At 45.9% G+C, this 24,313-nt stretch overlaps 1 protein-coding gene and 1 pseudogene across 1 annotated transcript in view; both read left to right on the top strand.

Annotated features, from left to right (window-relative positions):
* Positions 1–2,032: 2,032 nt before the first annotated feature.
* On the top strand, positions 2,033–13,924 carry LOC116476771 (nascent polypeptide-associated complex subunit alpha-like; annotated as a pseudogene).
* A 28-nt stretch (positions 13,925–13,952) lies between these two features.
* Positions 13,953–24,313, top strand: part of RRAGD (Ras related GTP binding D) — a 50,616-nt gene continuing 40,255 nt past the window's right edge. The window contains exon 1 of the mRNA XM_032155268.2: positions 13,953–14,387. Coding sequence (XP_032011159.1) covers positions 14,240–14,387 — 148 coding nt within the window. The 5' untranslated portion in view covers positions 13,953–14,239. The remainder of the gene's footprint in view (positions 14,388–24,313) is intronic.

The raw sequence follows: 24,313 nt of genomic DNA, 5'->3' as shown, positions 1-24,313 counted from the left end.
GTGTGCTTGCCTAGAGTGGCTTAAACAACAAAAACATGGAGGCTGGGCAGGGTGGTTCACACCTGTAATCCCAGCACTTTGGGAAGCTAAGGTGGGAGGAGCTAAGGAGGATCGCTTGAGACCAGGAGGTCAAGAATGCAGTGAGCCATGATTGTGTCACTGCACTCCAGCCTAGGTGACAGAGTGAGACCCTGTCTCAAAAATAATAATAATAATAATTTATATGATAAACATATGTGGCCTTGGGTTCTTTCTGTCATTCTACTGTACCATCCTCAGTTTTGGCTTTTGTCTTTGATGACATCCAGGCAAGAAAGGTTGCAGGCTTTCTCACCGTATTTATTTCAACTGGGGAACAACTTCTTATCAGATGCCCCTGAGACATACATCCTTTCACGTGTCATTGGTTACCACCGGATGACAAAGATAGGGGAGTGTGGTTACCGTAATTACCATAGACTAACCATGATTCAACTTCTGGGTCTGGGGTTCCTTCCCTGAGTGTATTGATACCCAACATTTAAAGTTACCAAACTAGGCTGGGTGCAGTGGCTTACGCCTGTAATCCCAACACTTTGGGAGCCCAAGGCAGGTGGATCACCTGAGGTCAGGAGTTAGAGACCAGCCTGGCCAACCTGGTGAAACTCCATCTCTACTAAAAATACAAAAATTAGCTGGGCATGGTGGCGGGTGCCTGTAATCCAAGCTATTCAGGAGGCTGAGGCAGGAGAGTCACTTGAACCTGGGAGGCGGAGGTTGCAGTGAGCCGAGATCACACCATTGCACTCCAGCCTGGGCGACAGAGCATGCCTCCATCTCAATAAATAAATAAATAAATAGATAAATAAATAAATAAATAGATAAATAAATAAATAAATAAAGTTACCAAACTAAGGATGAAGGGGGTGAGAGGGAGGAACTGGTTATGCTGCCAACAATGTCTGCCCAACATCTATTTGACTTTGTATTCCCTGTGCCTGGCAATGGCAGATACATTTGGAGGTTTCTGTTTGGCTTATACTCCTTTATTAGGAAATACCTCTCCATCCCTGAAGGTAGACCTCTGCAGCCACACAGCTGCATCTCCAGCCATAGTGGAGGGGACCATTAATTCAGTCTTCAACACATATTTATTGGGACTTGACCATCATCAAGCTATTTATGTTTATATTTATATATATATATATATATGCTGCACATAAGGTACAATGTAAGTGGTATACACTAGAATTATATTTCGTCCAGATTATAGCTACTGTGCTAGGCACTGAGAATAGAATGGTGGACAAAAGAAGATGGTCCCACAGTCTAGTGGTGAATATAGTCCTCAATCAAATTTTAAATTACAATTGAGATAAATGCTCTAGAGGACTAGTACATAGTGATATGTAGTGCACGATTAGGGGATTAGGCCAGGAGTGAACCACGGGCTCAAACTCAGCCAATCAGATTTTCTTGCCTGGGAATTAAAGATAATAATAGCTAACACTTATATAGTGCTTACTGTCTGATATGGTTTGGCTCTGTGTCCCCACCAAAATCTCATTTTGAATTGTACTCCCATAATTCCCATGTGTTGTGGGAGGGGCCCAGTGGGAGATAATTGAATCACGGGGGTGGTTTCCCCGTACTGCTCTCGTGTTAGTGAATAAGTCTCACAAGATCTGATGGTTTTATCAAGGGTTTCTGCTTTTGCGTCTTCCTCATCCTCTCTTTGCCTGCTGCCATCCATGTAAGACAGGACTTGCTCCTCCTTGCCTTCCACCATGATTGTGAGGCTTCCCCAGCCACATGGAACTGTAAGCCCAATTAAACCTCTTTCTTTTGTAAAATTGCCAAGTCTCAGGTATGTCTTTATCAGCAGCATGAAAACAGAGTAGTACACAGTCCTAAATTATTTTGCATAGCTTAATGGATTTAATTCCTTCCCACAACCCTACTGAGGTATATTACATTATCACGAGTTTAGAGATGAGTAAATTGAGGCACAGAGAGGTTAAGTAACTTGCTGCAGGTCACACAGATACTAAGGATGGAGTTAGGATTTAAACCTAGGAAGCCTGATTGCAGAGGATGGGCCCATTATCACTGGGACCAGGAGGGTGGGGCAGCTGTCTCCTGCCCTCTGGTAGGAAAAGCACAGAAAGCCAGTTTTCATGCAGAGAGAGAAGAATAAAGGGAGAAGTGCAGAGAGAAGTAAAAGCAAGATTCCCCCTCCAGCGTTTTTTGAGACAGGGTCTTACTCTCTGTCACCTACACTAGAGTGCAGTGGTGCCGTTGTAGCTTACTGCAGCCTCAAACTCCTGGGCTCAAGTGATTCTTCCGCCTCTGCCTCCCAAGTAGCTAGAATTACAGGCACATGCCACCGTGTCTAGGTAATTTTATTTTTTATTTTTGGTAGAGATGGAGTCTTGCTTTGTTGCTCAGGCTGGTCTTGAACTCCTGACTTCAAGTGATCCTCTTGCCTTGGCCTCACAAAGTGCTGGGATTATAGGGATGAGCCACCGCACCCAGTCATGGTCCCTTTCTTGAGGAGTCTCAATTGTCTCCTGTAATTTCCAGAGACACCTTTACCAGGATCCTCTGAATATGATATGACTCCTGAATTTCATCACCAAGTATATGATCAAGCTTCATCCATCCTTTCTTCCCTCCACTCATAAAGGATATATATTGGGTCAGTTGCTGCAAAGTTTAGAGCACCCCATCCACATGGCTTAAGCTGAACTTCCCAACTGGTTTGCCACCACCACTTGGGTGCCATAAATGGCTTACAGGTATGGCCAAGTTTTTGACCCCCTCAGCCTTTAGGGCAGCTAGGCAAGGCCTGAGGGTGACTAAAGTCTTCGGGCCAGTCACCTTTGGCTGTAAGTAGCCTGTCCATTTACACACCATTGTACCATACAAATAGTATCTTTCTTTTTTCTTTTCTTGTAAGAGATGGGGTCTTGTTCTGTTGCTCAGGCTGGAATGCAGTGGTGCGATCATAGCCCACTGCGGATTCGAACTCCTGGGCTCAAGAAATCCTCCTGCCTCAGCCAATTTTTAAATTTCTTTGTAGAGATGGGAGTTTTGCTATATTGCCCAGGTTGGTCTCAAACTCCTGTTCAAGCAATCCTCCAGCCTCAGTCTTCCAAAGTGCTGGAATTATAGGAGTGAGCCACCGCTTAGGCCCAAATAGTATCATTTTCTATGTGTGCCATTACCAGACAAGGTGGGGAAGCACTAGCTTAAGGAATAGACTTATAATTTTCTCCTGAAATAAGAAGTGTGGGCTCTTTCTGCTGCCATCTTTATATTCCCTGCACGGGTGTGGCACTGAATCTGACAGTGAAGAATCAGTACCAGAACTCAAGGAACAAAATTCCACAGAACAAGCCCAGGTGGCAGCAGCAGCCGCATTTGATGAAGAACCAGTCAAGAAAGCAAAGCACAGTCAGAGTGAAGGGTAGCACATGGCCAGGCACAGTGGCTCATGTCTGTAATCCCAGCACTTTGGGAAGCCAAGGCAGATGGATCACTTGAGGTCAGGAGTTTGAGACCAGCCTAGGCAACATGGTGAAACCCCATCTCTAGTCTCTACTAAAAATACAAAAGTTAGCCGAGTATGGTGGCTCGTGCCTGTAATCCCAGACACTCAGGAGGCTGAGGCAGGAGAACTCAGGAGGCAGAGGTTGCAGTGAGCTGAGATTGCACCACTGCACCACTGCACTACTGCACTCCAGCCTGGGCGACAGAGCAAAACTCCATCTCAAAAGACAGAAAGAAAGAAAAGAAAAGAAGGCACAGAAGGCTATAGCTATGTCCATGTCCAAACTGGGTCTGTGAAAGGCTATGAGGGTTACTAGAGTCGCTATCCCGAAATCTAAGAATATCCTCTCTGTCATCATAAAACCAGATGTCTACAAGAGCCAGATGTCTTCAAACCAGATGTCTTCAAACACCTACACAGTTTGGCTTGGGGATGGGGGAGCAGGGAACTAAGATCAAAGATTTATCTCAACAAGCACAGCTAAGAGCTGCTGAGAAGTTCAAAGTTCAAGGTGAAATTGTCTCAAACATTCAAGAAAACATACAGACTTAACTGTACAAGAGGAGAGGGAAGAGGAGGAGGTTGAGGAAACAGGTGTAAAACTTAAGGATATAGGATTGGTCTTGTCACAAGCAAATGTGTGAGCAAAGGCAGTTGGAGTCCTGAAGAACAACAGTGCTGATATTGTAAATGCTATCATGGAATTAATGTAATCTGAAGATGAGGATATTTTTGTGTGTGTTTCAAAAGAGTAACTGCAGCTTGGTTTGAAATTTGTGCTGTTTGTATTATTAATAAAGTTATGGCTTCTTGTTGGGTGAAAAAAAAAAGAAGTTTGAGGTAGGCATTTCCCAGTTAGAGTGCAGCTGTTCAGCAAGGTCATCTAGAGCTTTCCTCTCTTTATGCTGCTATTCCCATGATGGACTTTTATCTTCAACCTCAGGGTTGCATGGTTATTTCATGGTTGCAAGATGGCCTCCCCACCTCCAAGTACCATGTTCTTACAAATGGAGTTCAAATTGGGAAATGGTGGTATCAGGGGACTCTTCTGATTCATCAGCCTCTTTTATCAGGAAGCAAACTCTTTCCTAGAAGTTCCCCAGCAGGATTCCTCCTTACAGCTTACTGAACAGATGTGAAAGGGTCTTGGAGTTTAAGTATCTGATTTTCCCTTCTCTAATTTGGAAAGTGGGCTTGTAGAAGGTTTGGGAATGGCTTGGAGGTAGCTGACTGATAGTGCCTGCTATTTTTCTTAGGTAAAATAAAACAGTATGTGTAAGTGACAGTTCTGAGACTTAATTCTAGTGAGTTTTTAATGAGGTTGTTTCTCTTGGAGTATCTGCTTACTTATATCATTGAATATATAAGTTGGTATAACTCTCTCATCCAAAGCAGGGGTTGCCAAGTCCAAACTGATCTACAGACATGTGGAGCATTTAATACCTCTGTACTGCTGACTCTGTTGTCAAGAGAGAGCTTTCTGCTCTCATGTGATAGCACTATTTATATCAGAAGCTCATCCTTAAAAGTCTATATGAATAAAAAGTTAAATTTGTTTTTTAAAGACAGGTTCTTGGTATGTTGCCCAAGCTGGCCTTGCAGTCCTGAGCTTAAGTGATCCTTCAGCCTCAGGCGCCCAAGTAGCTGGGACTTACAGGAGCCTGCCACTGAACCTGGATAAAAGTTAATTTATTTATATTTATTTATTTATTTTTGTTGAGACAGAGTCTCACTCTGTCACCCAGGCTGGAATGCAGTGGTGTGATCTCGGCTCACTGCAACCTCCTTCCCCCAGGTTCAAGAGATTCTCTTGCCTCAGCCTCCCAAGTAGCTGGGATTATAGGCACCTGCCACTGTGCCCAGCTAATTTTTTTTGTATTTTTAGTAGAGATGGGGTTTCACCATCTTGGCCAGGCTGGTCTTGAACTCCTGACCTCGTGATCCACCTGCCTCAGCCTCCCAAAGTGCTGCAATTACAGGTGTGAGCCACCGTGCCCGGCCAATTTATTTTTATTTATTTATTTTTGAGATGGAGTCCTGCTCTGCCACCCAGGCTGGAGTACAATGGTGCAATCTCGGCATACTGCAACCTCCGCCTCCCGGGTTCAAGTGATTCCCTGCCTCAACCTCCTGAGTAGCTGGGATTACAGGCATGCGTCACCACGCTTGGCTAATTTTTGTATATTTAGTAGAGACTAGAGATGGGGTTTCACCATGTTGGCCAGGCTGGTCTTGAATTTCTGACCTCAAGTGATCCACCCGCTTTGGCCTTCCAAAGTGCTGGGATTACAGGCGTGAGCCACCGCGCCCTGCCTAAAAGTTAATTTTTATTAAAAGTTCCTGTGTAGCAATTCCATCTCACTAGGTTGAGACTTTTTTTTTGGATAATCACAAATGTCATCTTTAGTTCATTCATGGCTTGTAGTCAGAAAACTTCATTTATTTATTGAATAAATAAATATTTATTTATTGAATAAATAAATATTTATTTCAAAGACAACATGATAGACATCTAAGAAATGGCCAAAATTGCAGGATTAAGAGAGACTGCTCTGTAGCAATACACAGTAACTAGGATGTTAGAAATCTGGGACCCTGATTCACTTCTCACCTCCCAATCCTGTTCCTATCTGGGTCTTACTTATTTTGATAAACAGCATTAGCTTACATCTGGTTGCTCAAATCAAATGCTTGGGAGGAGTCCTTTCCCTGACCACCCACATTAAATCTATCAACACGTCTTATCTGTTCCACCTCCAAAATTTATCTCAAATCTATAGAATTCTCTCCATTTCCACTGTTCTCACTCATTTCTCTCTTACCACTCCAGTGGCCTACCTGTTATTTCTGCTTCCACCTGTAGGTCCCCTAAAATCCATTTTTCCCACATCAGCCAGAATATGTTCATCAGTTCATCAGTTATCTACTGCTGCCGAACAAATGACCTGAAATCTTTTTTTTTCTTTTTTTTTTTTTTTTTTTAGACATAGTCTCTCTGTCACTCAGGCTGGAGTGCAATGACGTGATCTCGGCTCACTGCAACTTCCACCTCCCAGGCTCAAATGATTCTCGTGCCTCAGCCTCCCAAGTAGTTGGGACTACAGATGCAGTCCACCATGCCAAGCTAATTTTTTTGTATTTTTAGTAGAGACGGGATTTTACCATGTTGGCCAGGTTGATCTCGAACTCCTGACAAGTGATCCGCCCACCTTGGCCTCCCAAAGTGCTAGGAGTGGCTAGGCATGAGCCACTCCATCCAGCCCACCCCGAATCTTAATTTTTTTTTTTTTTTGAGACGGAGTTTCACTCTTGACACCCAGGCTGTAGTGCAACGGCACGATTTCGGCTCACTGCAACCTCCACCTCCTGGGTTCAAGTGATTCTCCTGCCTCAGCCTCCTGAGTAGCTGGGACTACAGGCACCAGCCACCATGCCCGGCTAATTTTTGTACCTTTAGTAGAGACAGGGTTTCACCATTCGGCCAGTCTTGTCTCAAACTCCTGACCTCAGGTGATCTGCCCACCTCGGCCTCCCAAAGTGCTGGGATTACAGGCGTGAGACACTGTGCCCGGCCACTTAATGATTAAAACAAAAAACAAAAAACAGTTATTTTATTTGCTCACAATTCTGTGGGTTAGCTGAGCAGCGCAAGTTCAACTGGAATAGGAAGGCTGTGTTGCATGTAGTGTGGGCTGGACTTTCTCACATGACTGAAGTTTGGGCTGGAGAACCCAAGGTGGTGTCACTCACATGTCTAGCCCCTCAGCAGGGATGGCTGGAACGCTGGGGCCTCGTGCTCTGGCATGCTCCAGGACCTCACCATCCATGGGGCCTCTCCAGCAGGCTGGCCCAGTATTCTTTCCATATGGCTCAAGGCTCCAAGAAAGCAGCAAGACCTCTTATAGCCCAATCTCAGAAGTTGCACTATGTCCCTGTCACTTCTACCACATTCTGTTGGTTAAAGCAAGTCACAGGGCCTGCCCAGATTCAGGAGGAGTGGAAACAGAGGGAGAAATGGCAAAGGCCCATTTGCAAAAGGGCATGTGAGGTGGGATGGATGGTTGTGGCCACCTTTGGAAACAATCTAACAGAGTGAGCTTGTATTTATTTATTTTTTAAATTTTATTTCTTAATTTTTGAAACAGGGTCTTGCCTTGTTGCCCGTACTGGAATGCAGTGGCACTATTGTAGCTCACTGTAACCTCAAACTCCTGGGCTCAAGTGATCTTCCCACCTTAGCCTCCTGAGTAGCTGGTACTACAGGCTCACACCACCATGCCCAGCTAATTTTTAATTTAATTTTTTTTTTTTTTGTAGAGTCAGGGTCTTTCTCTGCTGCCCAGGCTGGTCTTGACCTCCTGGCCTCAAGAGATCCTCCTGCCTCTGCTTCTCAAAGTGTTGGGGCTATAGGCATGAGCCACCATACCTGGCCTAGAGTGAGCTTTAAGAAAAGTATACAACACATTTCACCCACCTCCCCCCTTCCCTCCTTTCGTCTCTCTCTCCCTCCCTTCCTTCCTTTTTCTTTTTTTCTTTTTTCTTTTTTTTTTTTTGGTCTTGCTCTGTCACCCAGGCTGGAGTGCAGTGGTACAATCTCAGCTCACTCCAGCCTCGACCTTTTGGCTCGGGCAATACTCCCACCTCAGCCTCCTGAGTAGCTAGGGTTACAGTTGCATGCCACCACACCTGGCTAATTTTTTCTGTTTTTTGGTAGAGACAAGATGTCCTATGTTGCCCAGACTGGTCAAGAACTCTTGGGCTCAAAAAGATTATCCTGCCTTGGTCTCCCAAAGTGCTGGCATTACAGGTGTAAGCCACTGCACCTAGCCACCTCCCTTCTTAAAACTTCTTCAGTGCTTCCAGTGGCACTTAGAATACAATCCAAGCTCCCTATCCTGGCTGAAAAAACTACCTGTCCCTTGTGCCTGCCATCCTCCTGCTCTTTCATTACATTGGCCTTTTTTTCCCTCCAACACCAAACCCTGCCCCTTCTTGGTTTTTCCAGTTGCTGAAAACAGCAGTTCCTGGGAAACACTGTCCATCCTGACTTTCATTTTGCTCTCTCCTTCTCCTGGTCAGCTAAAATGTCACCTTTTTAGAGAGGTCTTCTCTGGCTACCCCATCAAAATCAGCCTCCTTCCCTCACCCTCAGCTACTCTTTCACCTCCCTCTGTTTCTTTCCTTCAGAGCACAGATCTGAAAATTCCATCGTCTTCATTTTCTTTCTTTAAAAAATGTTCGTCAACTGTTAAGGTGATGAAGTTATAAAATATAAATCTCTGTAATGGTTATGAGTATGTCTGCACATTTGAAGACCAAGTGTTTCCCTCTAGAGAGAACTGGGGAGCTGTAGGTCAGGAGAGAGAGAAACTAGCTTTTCATTGGATATTCTTCTGTGTTGTTGGACTATTTTACTATGCGCATGTTTTTAAAATTGTAAAACATTTTAATAAGATCTCTTTCATGAGGGACTGCCTCTTAAAAATTATTCAATAATTTTTAATGATTTCGTTAGATCATCAAATGTCTTAGGTGAACTGGAGGCTGTGAGCTGCCCTCTTTAGAAATTTTTTGGCTTCCCTGGGTTAGAATGAGTCCAGCAGGATTCTGTAGAAGGCTCTTTCCTTTGCTTGCTTCAAGAGAGGATGAATAGCTTTAAATACATATTTAAAAAGAAAGCGTGAAAAGCTTTCAACATGCGAATCCCAGGAACCAGGCACAATGCCATGAGATGCCTCAAAATACCCTAAGATGCAGGATGCAGGCTGTATTTAATTGCTTGCCCTATTCAGGACTGCAATTACTCTGCCTACATTGTACAGGTTTCTTTTAAATAGCTCTCATATTCCTTGTCATCACAAGACATCTAATTGGTAACAGCAAAATAATTCACTGAAATTAGGAAACAAACTTCTTGCCTTTAAAATTCAAATTTTCAAGCCAAAGTACACTTGGATTTTATACTTTGGCTTAGCATACAGTATAGAAATAACATAAACCAGAAAGGGTACTAAATTACTTGCCATTTGTCTTCCTAGTAAAAGGAATGATGACAATCCACAATTGTATTATAACAAGAAGTTTTCTTTCTTTCGTTGGTTAGGAAGCTTTTCAGTTTTTTGTTTGTTTGTTTGTTTTGTTTTTTGTTTTCCCTTTTCTCTCAGTGAATCCTGCAAATTAAATCCGGCTGAGACAACAGATCCATTTTTTGAGTGTCTATATGAGCTTTGCTTCTTTACTTAGGAGATTGGGAGCAGCTAATCACTTCCCTTCTACCCTTTTCAGTTCAATGGCTTTAATGTAGAGTTTAGCCTTAGGCCATTAAATGGGACTAAGGCAGGGGTGTCCAATCTTTTGACTTCCCTGGGCCACACTGGAAGAAGAAGAATTAATTGTCTTGAGCCACATATAAAATATACTAACACTAACAATAGCTGATGAGCTAAAAAAAATTGCAAAAACCTCTCATAATGTTTTAAGAAAATTTATGGATTTGTGTTGGGCTGCATTCAAAGCCATCCTGGGCCACGGGGTGTATAAGCTTGGACTAAGGTTTCATGTCAGGCTGTCTGAGTTCCAAAGTAGTTCCTTCATCCATTCTGTGCAGTACCTTGGGTGACTTGTTTAACTTGAGTTTTCTTATGTATAAAGTAGAGGGGATGGTATCACATTCTTAAAGGGAATATTTGAAAGTTCATATTATCTTGGAACAGTGCCTCCTCATTTGTAGAAAATCTCAGTAAATGTTAGTTGGCTAAATTTTAATGGGTAATAGACAAAGCTCTTCTTTCATGATGCTAAAAATGTCTAAAAATTAAGTTTTTTTTTTAAGAAGGAAAAGTTAGTTAAAATAAAATAAGCATTTAGTCGTCGTGATATTGTAGTCTCTTCAGATCTCAGGCAGTCTTGGACAGATGAAGGCCTAAGACTTATGCTCTTTTTGCATGTCAGCTCATTCCTAGTTGCTCTCTTATAGCTAACACTTCATATTTACCCACACTGTGGCATTTCCCAAGGTTTGGAGCAAGTAGAAAACTTGGCTGCTATTTCTTCCTGAAGTTTCTCTCAGAAATAGGCTGGATCTGTGTGAAAAGCCATATACTATCTTCCTCCGTTCTTCCCACCCTCCTTTTCTTCTTCTCTTCCTCCCTCCCCTCCTTCTCTCCTTCTTTTCTTTCTCCTATCTCTCTTTTTTTTCATAAGCATTTATTAAGCACCTGTCAAGTATAAGGCATGGTTACATACTTGCTGTGGTTACATACCACAGCAAAACCATGGGTAGCCCAGAGACAAATCCTCACATTCTTCAGAGCACTCTCCCGGGGAGACATCCCCAGACTTAGGCTGAGCTCCAGTGCAGAGCGGCCAAGGCAGCAGCCAATTCACTGAGCAGATCCCACGCTCAGTTTCTTAAAGGCTTTCAGGGTTCTTGTAGTGTTTTTCAGTTTTTATTTAAATTCAGAAAGATTCTACACACATGATTTTTTAAATTCAAGAACTTCTATTTCTAGGATATTTTCAACATATCTCTTCTTTGAAAGCTGACAGTATTGAAATGATGTCAGCAAAAGAAAAAAAGCAATCAAGGCTTTTCCTGTTCTGTTCAACTATACATTTCTGAAATGGTAGTAAATTAGAATATCTTAAATCTGTATATGACTCTTTTATCTAGCTTGGGGTAGAATATAATTGAGGATTTGACTTCTACTGATTTTTTTGTGGGATTTTATTTTATTCTTATTCTTAAGAATTGTCCAGGCCAGGTGCGGTGGCTCATGCCTGTAATCCCAGCACTTTGGGAGGCCGAAGTGAGTGGATCACCTGAGGTCAGGAGTTCGAGACCAGCCTGGCCAACATGGTGAAACCCTGTCTCTACTAAAAATACAAAAATTAGCTGGGTGTGGTGGTGCATGCCTGTAGTCCCAGCTACTCAGGAGGCTGAGGCAAGGGAATCACTTGAACCTGGGAGGTAGGGGTTGCAGTGAGCTGAGATCATGCCACTACACTCCATCCTGGGTGATAGAGTGAGACTCCATGTTAAAAGAAAAAAAAAAAAGAATGGTCCAATTTTCAGGTACCTTGGAGTGTGCCCCAATCTATTGTTTTCTTCTAAGATCTCTCTTCCTGGGGAAGTCAGAGGATCATCAGACATTTCTGTCCTTTCTGGTCCATAGGCACAGTGGGGCTGTTGGATTATGACCTGCCCTTTCCTGATCCCTTGAGTCCATGGGGCATACACACTTGGCAACCTGCCCAGGAATGCCCTATACGTCTGAGTCTGGGTTGACCTTGGACAGTCTTCTAGGATCTCCTAAATTGTTATCTGCAGCTTGAATCAGGCCCGTTCAAAGGCCACTTAAGGATGGTGGGCTAGCTATAGGATAGCTGAAAGTCCTCAGCCACACTCTGGGAGGCCCTCCTCCCTGGGGTTTCCTTTGATGGAAGGGATGAAAATAGGCTAGGAAAATTACTCGTAGGAAATGAGCTTTGTAAGTACCTGAGATTTTTTTCCCCCCTCATTTAATCTTCCTAATAATCCTTAGAAGGAGTGATGTTCTGTTGATAAGCAATCAGGTTTAGAAGGGCTTAAGTAACTTGCCTCTGATGGGAGTATGTAGTGCCTGCTTGTGTTGGTGATGCTCCTTGCACCTCACGCCACCCAGGGACCCACTCCCTGCCCTCCCTATCCAATCTCTGTCCTGGACTAGGTTCCAGGCTCCCTTGCTTTCTGGCTACCAGATGGGTTTGGCCAATGGGAGACACAGGAGAGTGGAGGGAGGATGGATGGAGAGAGAGAAAGGTCTTTGCTCTCTCCTTGACGTGAGGCTGTTCTGGCAGCAGCAGCTTCCTCATCAGTTGCAGCTCCTGTTTTGTGGCCCCTCTCCAGGACTCTAGCTCCCTTCCTCACTCCTGTAAATTTAGGGGTGGTGTTATCTTCCCACTATTGCTAACACCTGCATTGATTCCCTAAACTCTGTCCACACCCCTGTAAATTGTTCCTTCACTTGAAGGCTTCAGTTAAAGTCTTTGCACGTACCGTCTGTTTCATCCTGGGAAGGACCTTAACTGATACAGTCATACCAAATTATACTGCCTGCCTCCCTTGGAAAATCTCAGGACCTTTCCCATTAGAAGCAGCCACCTTCTGGAAAGTGTCTGCATCCACCTTCTACACTCAGAAATACTGAAAAAATCCAGGACATGAGTCATGATTTGGTAGACTGCGAGCTCCTTCAGGGCAGGAACACTGCCCTGAGCATTCTTGGACCCCCTACTTAGCCCAGCCTCAGGCATATAGGAGGTGGTTAATAAATGTTTCGTATGGAGGTTAGCACCCTTGGGCCCCGAGAGTCTCCTGCCCTAGCTTCCTCTCTCCGCTTCTGCACCGCACCACCGGCTGAGCTGCTGGCACCTGTAGGAGCTGGATCATCATGCTGACCAGCCGGTTTTTTCTTATTGTGCTCCACAGAAGGAAGTTCATCCACGTGATTTTTTGCAGTACCCAGAAAGGGTGGGTACAGTGTGTTCCGTGGTGAAAAGCTTGTGAAGGAGGAATGCAGGTTTTAGAGTCTCACTCCACGTTGCTGCTATTCCTATTTGAGAATTGCCCCCCCCACCACCGCCACTCCCCTACTCCCACAAAAGCCTTGAAATATTTTATTTATGTGGGATTACAGTCTATGCAACAATGAGACATGAGGAGGTGGCCATGAATAGCCCCCGAGTGTGTTATACACTGAGACCTTTTCCAAAGGGCTGCAGAGGAATTATTTAGTCTAAGCAGCCACGAGTCATGTGATTTCTTCAGAAACATTTACATCTGGGTAGGCCTGCTTTTTGAATATTCTTGGTGGGAAGCACTTTGAACCATAAAGGCACACTAAAAGACAATTGCTATGGAGACTGCGCCTCCACTGTGTATTTATCTGAGTTCTCCGCCTGGGGCTCTTGAGCGTCCACGGGGTGTCCTGAGCACGCTGCTCTGGGGTGGGGGATCTGGGCGCCACAGTGTTGGGAGGCCACCCGCTTGGGACCCTAGCTCGGGACTGTAAGCAGGAGGCATCCGCCCACGGTAGGGGCTCTGCGGGCGTGTGGGAGTGGGACGGCGGGGGGGACATTGAGGGTGTGCGGCGCCCCCTCCCCTGCCTGTGCGGGGACCACGTGAAGGAGTGGCGCGTGGGGGCCCCTGGCGCGCAGCCGCGGTGGGTGACGGCCGGCGTCCCGGGGGCCCCGTGTACGGGGCGTGTGTCTGTGTGTGAGTCTGAGAGGGTGCAGGGGCCCCGCGTCTCCTCGTGCGTGTGCGTGTGCATGTGTGTCCTCGGCCCAGCGCCCCGCCGAGTGGTGCCCGCGGCCCGGCGAGCGCGCGCGCGCCCGTGCGGGGTGTGTATGTGAGTGTGTGACAGTGTGTGTCAGGTGACTCGGGTCACGCAGTCTCTCTCTCTCCCTCCTCCGGGAGGAACTGCCGCGCTCCGGCTGACTCCTCCGCCGGCGGGCGGCGCGGGGGAGGGGGCTTCGGTCGCGCTGGGAACCGCGGGACCCGGACCTGGGCGCCGCCCGCCGGGGGACGCGCGGCCCCCGCTTCCGCCGGGCCCCGCTGAGCACTAGACAAACCTCCGCTTGAGAAATAGGCTGCGGGCGGCCGGCTAGGAGGCTTGGCCCCCATCCCGGGACCCCCGCCGTCCCCGGGTCGGCCGGCCGGTGGGCGCGATGAGCCAGGTGCTGGGGAAGCCGCAGCCGCAGGACGAGGACGACGCAGAGGAGGAGGAGGAGGAGGATGAGCTGGTGGGGCTAGCGGACTACGGAGACGGGCCCGACTCCTCCGACGCCGATCCGGACAGTGGCACAGAGGAGGGAGGTGAGCGCCCGGCCCCCGCGTCCTCGGCTCGCGCCCCTTTCCTCCCCTTGGCATCTTCCCGCCCCCAGCCCGGCCGTGCGCGGGCCACTGACTTGGAGGTGGTCCAGGGGAGCGGGTCCAGTTGAGGGGTTCGGGTGGGGAGGGACGCCAGAAGCGCGACCTCGAGCTGCCAAACGAGGGAGCGTGGTGCTGGTGGCGGAGGGGCAACCAGGATCGGTGGAAAAGGGGAAGGAGGGAGGAAGCGTCTGGCCTGGAGGAGCGCGCGCTTCTGCCCCTTTCAGAGCCGGTGCCTCCCGCGCCCCTCACCCCAAGCTCTCCGCAGCGTCTGGCGGTTGGGGAGGGGAGGGGATCGCGGGCGCGCCCTGGGACCTCTCTCCCAGAACGGTGCTGTTGAAGCCAGGGTCAGATGTCGTGGCTAAAAAAAGGCAGCCGGCGGCAGCGTGACTGGCAGGGTCGTCGGCAGCTGCGGGTGTCAGTCTCGCCCCGCGTCGCTGCGGGAGGGGTCCACCCAGGTGGTGGTTGGGGAGACCCGCGGGACGGCGGGGGGATGCTCGCCAAGCTGTTCTGGGAGTCGCCGAGAGGCCGCAGATTTCCCGGGATCCACGCAAACATCGTTGTCAGGACAGCTTATCTGCCCTCGGTATCACCACCTGGACATGGCAGTGCCTGCCCGGGAGTGAGCGCGCGGCGGGGGAATTCTTTGCCTCACTGAAGCAAACTCTTTTTCCTGTTACTAGAAGCGGGTTTTAGCAATCGTTCACCTTGTGGGGGCTTCCTGCATTTTCTTAAGGTCTAAGGAAGTTGAGAGCCTTTTAGTATTCCAGAAAGGTTAAACTGTTTTTTAGTTTCCCTCAGAAGCGAGCAAAAGTTCCTTTATTGTAAGGTCACTTGGAAAGGTCAATAGAAAGCGGCTGTGAGACATGATGTTATTCTCAGTGAAACTGTATGCATCCAAAAGAAGGAACTAACTTTAATGTTTCACAGTGAAGAAATTGTGTGAGAGATATAAGTATCTTTGTGACTATTGATTTTTAAAGAACTTTTATTGAAAATTAACTGAACTTATTTTAAATTCTCTATGCAAAGCTTTTCTCACTAGGGTAGTTTTATTATTCTACATCTGGCAGGCACGACTTTCAATGAATCAGAAAGGAAATAAAGTTAACTATGCCTTGCGCCTGGTAGATGAGAAAGCAGCCTCCCAAGTCACCCCTTTTCATAGCGTTTTCTCTCTTGGGATGATTTGTGCTAATTCCTCATTTGCTTAAACTGATGTGTGTACCTTTGTGCTTTCTGCCTTCTGCACTCCCGGTAATTGGTCTTACCGTTGAGCACCAGGCCACATTTTTGTAGATAAAGGCTTTCAGCCCTTTTATTGGCGTCTCTAGAGCTACCTTTCGTAATTAAATTGTTCAGTCGCCTCATTATTATTCAAATTCCATTTATTAGCTCCTCCCAGATTCTTAGAAGACTCCAGAGAGATGCAGAATAGGGATGTATTTGCAAGGTATTTGAAATGGTGGACACAGTAGGGTGTGTGTGGGATTCTCATTTTTAAAAAAGAAAAAAAGTGGGGGGTGGAGGGGCCATATACAGGAGGGAAAGCCCTGTAATTTGATACTGTCCTGAGGCCTGGAGGGTCCAGAAAAAGTACTGGACCCCTCGTTTATTCTGCAGTTCTTTAAGTAGGCACTTTTAAAATTTGATTTGGGGACTTGAAGTGAAATTAAAGCCCTGCTTGAGGGATGGGATTCCCGGAACAAAGGGCTTCCCCAGAGCCCAGACTTGGAGGCTTCTTAGCTGTTAACGTAAAGGCAAATTTGCCTGTAACTGATTTTTGGTGACATGCATAATAAAATCCTTCTGAATGATCTTTTGGGATCAGCTTGGGATCTTGCTATAAAAGGATTAAATATATTTATATTGTGAGAAGAGCAACATGTTTGCTCGGCAAACATTGCTTAAGCCTGGTCTCTGTCCACCTGGGCCTGCTGTGGATAGGTGGTCTGCTTCTCAGACTTCCTCCGTTATATTTTGGCCTCTGTTCTTTCCAGATCTCCCTGGCTTTGACTTTTGGGTTTAGGCCTTAATGCAGAATCCCTTGTCAGAACATTCGCTCTCTAGTGGCAGATAGCCTCCTCAGTCAGCAATTCCAGCGAGGACTGCTCCTGATGGCTGTCAGGCCAGCTGATATGGTCTGGGGAGTGGGGATTGGGAGGGGGAGGTTGGGAGTTGTGACTTCCCTTCCTGTGCCCTTCAAAAGGCTGATTCACGTGTTGCATTATAATCTTGTTTTATTTTTGGTAAAATTTACATTTACCTACTCTCAAACTTAAGAAGTAGAATGTAGAAAAAAAAAAGGAGTTATTCTGAGAAAAGATGTACTTTGAACCACTAGCAAAGCATTTCTCTAATGAATTCCCACTCCCCTTTCCCCTTCCTAATAGCTTGGTTTAGTGCCTGCACTTAGTGGAGACCTGGGGCTTTTTCCACTAAGTTCAGAAATCTACCCTGGCGGGCGGGAGGCTGAGGGTGGGATGTGGGACCAACTAGTATTGCCAGTTAAGTTGCAAAGCAATTTATCAGGAGCTGTGCAAGAGAAGTGGACTGAAGGTGGATATGTAATGCAGTTTTCATTTCCCTCAGTCTGTAGGACTTATAAAGGGACCTCTGATCTTATTTTTAAACCGTGTGTGCCTTATAAGTTTTACCATATTGTACTAAGTTTGAAAACATAGGGCAACTAAGGTGAGAAATTGCACTTCTCTGGCTTCCACTCCATATTTTATTCATGAATAGCAAAAGTGTTCTCAGGCACATTAGTTCTTTTAGGGCAGATGTGGGCACCTCTCAACCTTCCTTTCATGGTAGTTAATTGCAGGTAAGGTGAGTCTCACCTTCAATCCCCACACTCCAGATAAAACTCCCAGAGAGGAGGCAATGGTTAGGCCGTTAAAAACAATTGCATCAAAAATAATGATTATTTTTAGATTCATGGACTTTAAATCTTTTGATAAATTACTGTGCTTTAAAAACTGTAATAACAAGGAAAGCAATTACAAGATCATATTTAATCAGAAAGTAAAATTGTTTTCCCCCCAAAACCCCTCCCATTTTTTAGGAGAAACTTGGCTAACATAAGCTGTTCACCCACAGTCCAGTGAAGTTCGGTCTTTGTCTTCATAGCAGCCTGTGCACACCCTTAGGGTCTGAGGAAGTGACTGTGTAGGTGGTTTCTGGAGGCATGAAAGATCCAGAGTCTTCCTTCCTGGAGGATGTAGATGGGGTGAATCCAGCAATTCATATGTATTAATCATTAGTTCATTAATGTTAGCTTTTTGTGGGGAAGGGACTGGGTCTCTCTATGTTGACTAGGCTGGTCTCGGACTTGTAGGCTCAAGCAATCTTCCTGCTTCAGCCTCCCAAGTAGCTAGGATTATAGGCATGCGTGACTGTGCATGGCTTTTTCCTAAAATAATTTAAAGATTATTAGGGAATTCACCTTTTCATTGTTCCTTGGAAGTAAGTAGAGATAACAGTTATACTGATACTGAAATCGTGGCTCAGAGATACCAGCAGACTTTTCTACTGCCCTATCATGAGCTAGAAGTGAGCGAAGTTTAGAAGAGGATCAAGTATGTGGAAACGTAAGCCCATTTTCTTGTAATTCTGCCTTATCCAAAAAGAGCTGGGTTGACTACAGCCCTGGACACAGCTTATCTCTTGGATTTCCTTTTGACCCTGGAAATACAGAAGAGTTGGAACAGATGAAACTACAGAATAGGTTAAAATGATGTGACCAAAGTTAAACTTTAGGTAAATACTTGTTTGAATGCCTGTATTTAGAGAGTATCTTTCTATATCAGACGTTTTATAAACCTGTGTCAGTGATTCAAGGCATCAGAGAGTACTGACTCTCTACTTTTATTAGCGATCTCTTCCATTTTAATACCAGATAGAGGGTAGTCTAATGGAAACAGGAGGCACAAACAGCAAGTTCTGGATAAGAGCCGATGGCTTTGGGTTTGAGAGATCATCTTTTGTCTTTCAAAGATAACTGAGTGTGCCCCAAGTTCACCCCCCGTGTTATTCAATCCTCCCCCAGCCCATAGTAAATGCTGGTGACAATTTCACTTTTAGCACAGCCACTTCGTTCCTGCTCATTTTTCTTCTTTCTTTCCTTCTTTTGAGATGGAACCTGACTCTGTTGCCCAGGCTGGAGTGCAGTGGCGTGATCTCGGCTCACTGCAACCTCCACCTTCTGGGTTCAGGTGATTCTCCTGCCTCAGCCTCCCCAATAGGTGGTATTGATTACAGGTGCCCACCACAACGCCCAGCTAATTTTTGTATTTTTAGTAGAGATGAGGTTTCACAATGTTGGCCAGGCTGGTCTTGAACTCCTGACCTCAAGTGATCCACCTCCTTGGCCTCCCAAAGTACTGGGATTACAGGCATGAGCCACCGCACCCGGCCTCTTCTTTCTTTCTTCTCTACCTCCTTTATTCTTTTGGTATCCTTTTATTTTTTAAAAAAATATTTGTTGTTCTCCCTCCTGTGCCAGAGCGTTAGAGTTCTCTTGTGATGGCCTTTCCTGGTTCTGCTGTGACACTGCAGACAAAAAGTTTTTTCACTCCTGGGCTACAGGGTCCAGGGTGCTTGCTGGTTGACCTTCGCCTCTTGTGGTCCTCTGAGAAAGACTTCAGCTCCGTTTCTCAGTGTATAAAATAGAGGACTGCGTAAAGCCAACCTTAGTGCACTCTCAAAGTGATTGTTAAAAAGTTTGTAAGAATACCTTTCCCTTTTTGAGGCACATTGGTAAATGAGAACGGTTTTACCAATGTAAAATGGGAAAAGTTCCCTTGTCCCCCTTGCAGGGTGTGTGATGGGGGTTTGGCTCGATTCTTAAGTGCTTCGCTGCTCAAACCTCTAGGGGAGCACACAGACAGGCAAGCTGTGGAGCTCTGACCCCACAGCAGTGTCTAGGGGTGGATGTTTACAGCTCCTGAAGCCCCAGTGGGCATGTGTTACAGGGTGCTCTTTTATTTGCTGTCTATGGGCTTGTGTTAACCAGCTCAGTTAGACCCTTCTACCTTGTCGCAAGGACAGAGTGCTTTCTGTATCCTGGGTTCTTGCCTTGGTGTACCGGAAGAATTGGATCACGCCTGGGCTTGGAGAATGATTGCAAGATTTCATTGAGTAGAAGTAGCTCTCAGCAGATGGGGGAGCCAGAAGGGAGATGGTTTTCCCCTGGAGTCAGGCAGCTGTTCTCTGACCGCTCCGGCCAAACTGGTGTGGTCCCAATGTCCTCTCGTTTGAACGTCTAGCCGCTTGAATCTTCTTCCATCGATCTGCCCCTCTCGATGTCCAGCCGCTTGCGTGTTTCTCCACTAATGTGCTCCTCTCGACGTCCAGCTGTGTCTGTGTCTGCTTTGCTAGGGTCTTGGGTTTTTATAGGCACAGGATGGGGATGTGGCAGGCCACGGTGGTCTTGCAACATTTGGGCCGGAAATGCCTGACCTCACCTAGGCCTGTGGGGGTGCAGCCCTAGCCAGGGACCACGCCCTCCTCCCTACCTGGCACTTCCCTTCTCCCTTCCATATCATTTAAGGGGACCACACCCTTCCCTTCCCAGCACTTCCCTTATCATTAGGACTGCTACTGAATACTTATGTTAAGGAAATATTCATATGTGGTATTTATCATGTTTTTTAGTTATCTGCCAGTGTGACTTGAGAGGATTTCATAAAGATTTAGTTTTCACGCTAAATAAAAGAATCATCTTCAAAAATCTTTATGCCTTTGAAAAATATGTGTTCTGTTTGCATTCAATTTTCCTTACTAAGTAGTTAATCAAATGGACAGTGAATCTTCATGATTTTTGCATAGCTTTTGTTAGTAGTAGTAGTATTCATATGATTCATTCCCACTTGGGTTGGAATTTCTTATTGAACCCCTGGTTCTTGAATGTATAAGTAGTTCCACTGATCAACATAAGCTTCAGAAATTTAAAGGAGCCACAGAGAAAGTTGCAAATAGAAACACACCAGAGGCCTCTTCCTAAAACCATAAGCACATAGACGCTTAAGCCTTTGTTGATTCCACAGAATACTAATAGCGAAGAAATTCTAATTTTCCCTTAAGGTTGAGTGAGCCTCTTACTATAGTCACATTCCACTGAAGACCGTCCCGTTGCCTAGGCTTGGGGTAGGAAAAAAGAAGGGGAGTGAGTGTGTTTGTGTGCCTGTGTGTGTCCTGTGTGTGTGTCTTTGTGTGCCTGTGTGTGTGTCCATGTGTGTGCTGATAGAGGAGGAAATGAAGGCTCATGGGCAAGGGGACATGTATGGGGTCACATAGCTAGTAAATGGAGAGCTGGGACTTGAACCCTAGTCTAACACTAATCCAGTACTTTTTCAACCATTCCACTTGCCATCACTTTGCCACTATGTTATCTCTTTTTTTTTTTTTTTTTTTGAGATGGAGTCTTGCTCTGTCACCCAGGCTAGAGTGCAGTGGCGCAATCTCGGCTCACTGCAAGCTCCGCCTCCCAGGTTCACGCCATTCTCCTGCCTTAGCCTCCCCAGCAGCTGGGACCACAGGTGCACGCTGCCACACCTGGCTAATTTTTTTGTATTTTTTTTAGTAGAGACGGGGTTTCACCGTGTTAGCCAGGATGGTCTCAATCTCCTGACCTTGTGATCCGCTTCGGCCTCCCAAAGTGCTAGGATTACAGGTGTGAGCCACCGTGCCTGGCCACTATGTTAACGTAATTGTTGTATTAAATAGTTTATTTTCCTGTTTTGAGCCTTTTCAAAGATGCTACCTCTCAGAGAACTCTCCTTAATTATAATAGTTCTCACTCGTATAATGCACTAGAAATTGTGAAGTGCGTTTCATATGATATCTCATTCTTCCTGTAGAGATCCTTGAGCTTAGGACGGCAGGGCCAACCTTAGGAGCTGTGTAAGGAGGTGAACATTGGCTTTCAGTTCCCGTTTTCCTGATTTCTGGTTTCTTCTTTGTTGTAAGCATTCCTAACCCTCAGATCAGTCAGGCAGGGTCCCCAGGCAGCCCTGTTGTACTCAAGGCACTAATCCATCTTTTTCTCCCTTCTTTCTCTTTTTACTAAGTCCTGCTGGTTTTTGACAGGGCTCTGCTGCTTACTGGATAATTCCGGATTAAGTGATTAGCCTTCAGGTGTTAAAGACTGATAATGGCCCAATTTGATGACCCCTCCCCATAGTGCTGTTGCTTGGGTGATTGAATTTCCTGGGGTCTACAGCAGTCCAGTCTGAAGGCTGGGATCTCTGGGAAATCTGGGTATTGATAGCACCGAGTGGAGGAGAGGTGAGGTCTATTTGGTGTCCCTGATCACAGTAAATAAACTTCACCTAGGCATAAAGCTGATCCTCTTGATACCCAGTTCCAAGTGCTGATCTGGGCCAAAGTCAGACATGAAGTTTCTTTTTAAAGCTTCAGTTAATTTAGCCTCAAATTCTGCTCAGTCACTTTCATGTAATCATCCCAACAAACATCTATTGAATGTTTGTTGTGGGTAAGCACTGAGGCCTCAGTTTGTTTTAACAACAATTTTAATTTTGTTAAGCTACAAACTGCAAAATTGTGTGTTCGTATTTTTTTATACTTTGTGTTACACAGGCCATTGGGCCCAAATTTTAGACTAATAGGAAAAAGCCCCCTTTGGAATATAATATTAAAATTTTACAGAAAGGCAGAAGTTGCTTACCAATACCTAATATCCCTTCAAATGACAACCGTTTTTTATTCTTCAAGCATGTGTGAATAACCCATATGGGAAAAATGGCAAAAGGCCACATTGATGTCTTCTAAATATAGAGAATAAAGATTTAAATCAAGAAGTTGCCAGGCGCAGTGGCTAATGCCTGTAATCCCAACACTTTGGAATGCCATGGTGGGAGGATCCCTTGAGCCTAGGTATTCAAGACCAGCCTGGACGACATGGCGAGACCCTGCTTCTAACCACTACCCCCGCCCCCCCACCAAAAAAAATTAAAAAATTAGCCAGGTGTGGTAGAGGTGGTGTGTGCCTGTAGTCCTCGCTACTTGGGAGGCTGAGGCAGGAGGATCACTTGAACCCAGGAGTTTGAGGCTGCAGTGAGCTGTGATTGAGCCACTCACTGAACTCTAGCCTGAGTGACAGAGTGAGACCCTCTCTCTCAAAAAAAAAAAAAGAATAAGAAAACCAATCAGGAAGTCTATTATCATCCATGGCCATATATATATATATATATATCCCCAGGTAAAGACCACTTTGTTGCGTTGTAATATTCCACAGACATAAAGGTTCTCAATGCCTGGATGTTCCCTAAGTACCTTTGAATTGGTACTTTATGCCTTGACAGTTTTTTTTTTTTTTTTTTTGAGACAGAGTCTTGCTCTGTCGCCCAGGCTGGGGTGCAGTGGCGCGATATCTGCTCACTGCAAGCTCTGCCTCCTGGGTTCACGCCATTCTCCTGCCTCAGCCTCCTGAGTAGCTGGGACTACAGGCGCCCGCCACCACGCCCGGCTAATTTTTTGTATTTTTAGTAGAGACAGGGTTTCACCGTGTTAGCCAGGATGGTCTCAACTGATCTCCTGACCTCGTGATCCACCTGCCTCAGCCTCCCAAAGTGCTGGGATTACAGGCATGAGCCACCGCGTCCCGCCGCAGTTTTTTAAAATGTCATTGTGGTAAAAACACCTAACATGAGATCTGTCTTAATATGTTTTTAAGCATATAATATGCTATTGTAGGTACACTGTTGTATATCAGATCCCTAGAGCTTACTTAACCTGCTTGACTGAAACATCATGGCCATTGATGAGTACCTGCGTGGGAGACGTCATTGACATTTGTAAAGGATGAGTGTTACCACCTTGAGCGATGACACTGTGTGCTATGTACGTGGTCAGTAAATGGCAGCCGCAGGTTGATGAGAGGTTGGAGTGGGTTGGTTTGAGCTGTTTCGCTGTGGCCATGGCTAAAACTCCTCAAACATGCCCTCACTTTCACCCAACGAGGTCAGGGGGAAAAGAACCATCAGGCATGGGCTAGCTCAGCAGCCTCCATTCCCTGCTTCAAGCCTGTCACATTCTTACCTCCCTTCTGAGGCCCTGAGTCCTTTCCCAATGTGAGCTGCAGACCAGCAAGCCCCTCAGACTCAACAAGTTCAAATATTTGTTCAGCTTCGTCCCCCTAACCTTCTTGGTGACTGGGCTGCCAGGTCAGGAACCCAGGGCTTCCGTCTCCCTTGTCCCTCATGCCTAATGTGACACAGATTTGCGCTCACAAGTCCTGTTTCCACAGCCTGTGCCTTAGTTCTTTGTCATTTGTGTTCTAGAACAACCTCCTAATTCCATACTGGGACCCGCAAGGGAGTCTGTTTCTGGAGTGAACTTAATGAAATGTAAATCACATTAATCTCCCCTTAAAATCCTTAGTGATTTCCAGGCCGGGCTCGGTGGCTCATGCCTGTAATCCCAGCACTTTGGGAGGCCGAGGCTGGCGGATCATGAGGTCAGGAGATCAAGACCAGCCTGGCCAACATGGTGAAGCCTCGTCTCTACTGAAAATACAAAAATTAACCAGGCGTGCTGGTGCGTGCCTGTAATCCCAGCTACTCGGGAGGCTGAGGCAGGAGAATTGCTTGAACCTGGGAGGTGGAGGTCGCAGTGAGCTGAGATTGCACCACTGCACTCTAGCCTGGGCGACAGAGCAGGACTCTGTCCCCCACCAAAAAAAAAAAAAAAAAAATCCTTAGGATTTCCTCAATGCTTTCAGGGTAATATCCAAACTTCCCAGCATCACACTCCTGAGCTAGCCTGTCACCTCTCCATCAACTAATTTCTTCAAAGATATGTATTGAACTCATACCATGTGCTACTGTGTATTTTGCCTGTGCACACGT

This window comes from Hylobates moloch, unplaced genomic scaffold, assembly GCF_009828535.3.
Source record: "Hylobates moloch isolate HMO894 unplaced genomic scaffold, HMol_V3 SCAFFOLD_2, whole genome shotgun sequence".
Taxonomy (NCBI): domain Eukaryota; kingdom Metazoa; phylum Chordata; class Mammalia; order Primates; family Hylobatidae; genus Hylobates; species Hylobates moloch.
This window is presented reverse-complemented; position numbering and strand designations above follow the sequence as displayed.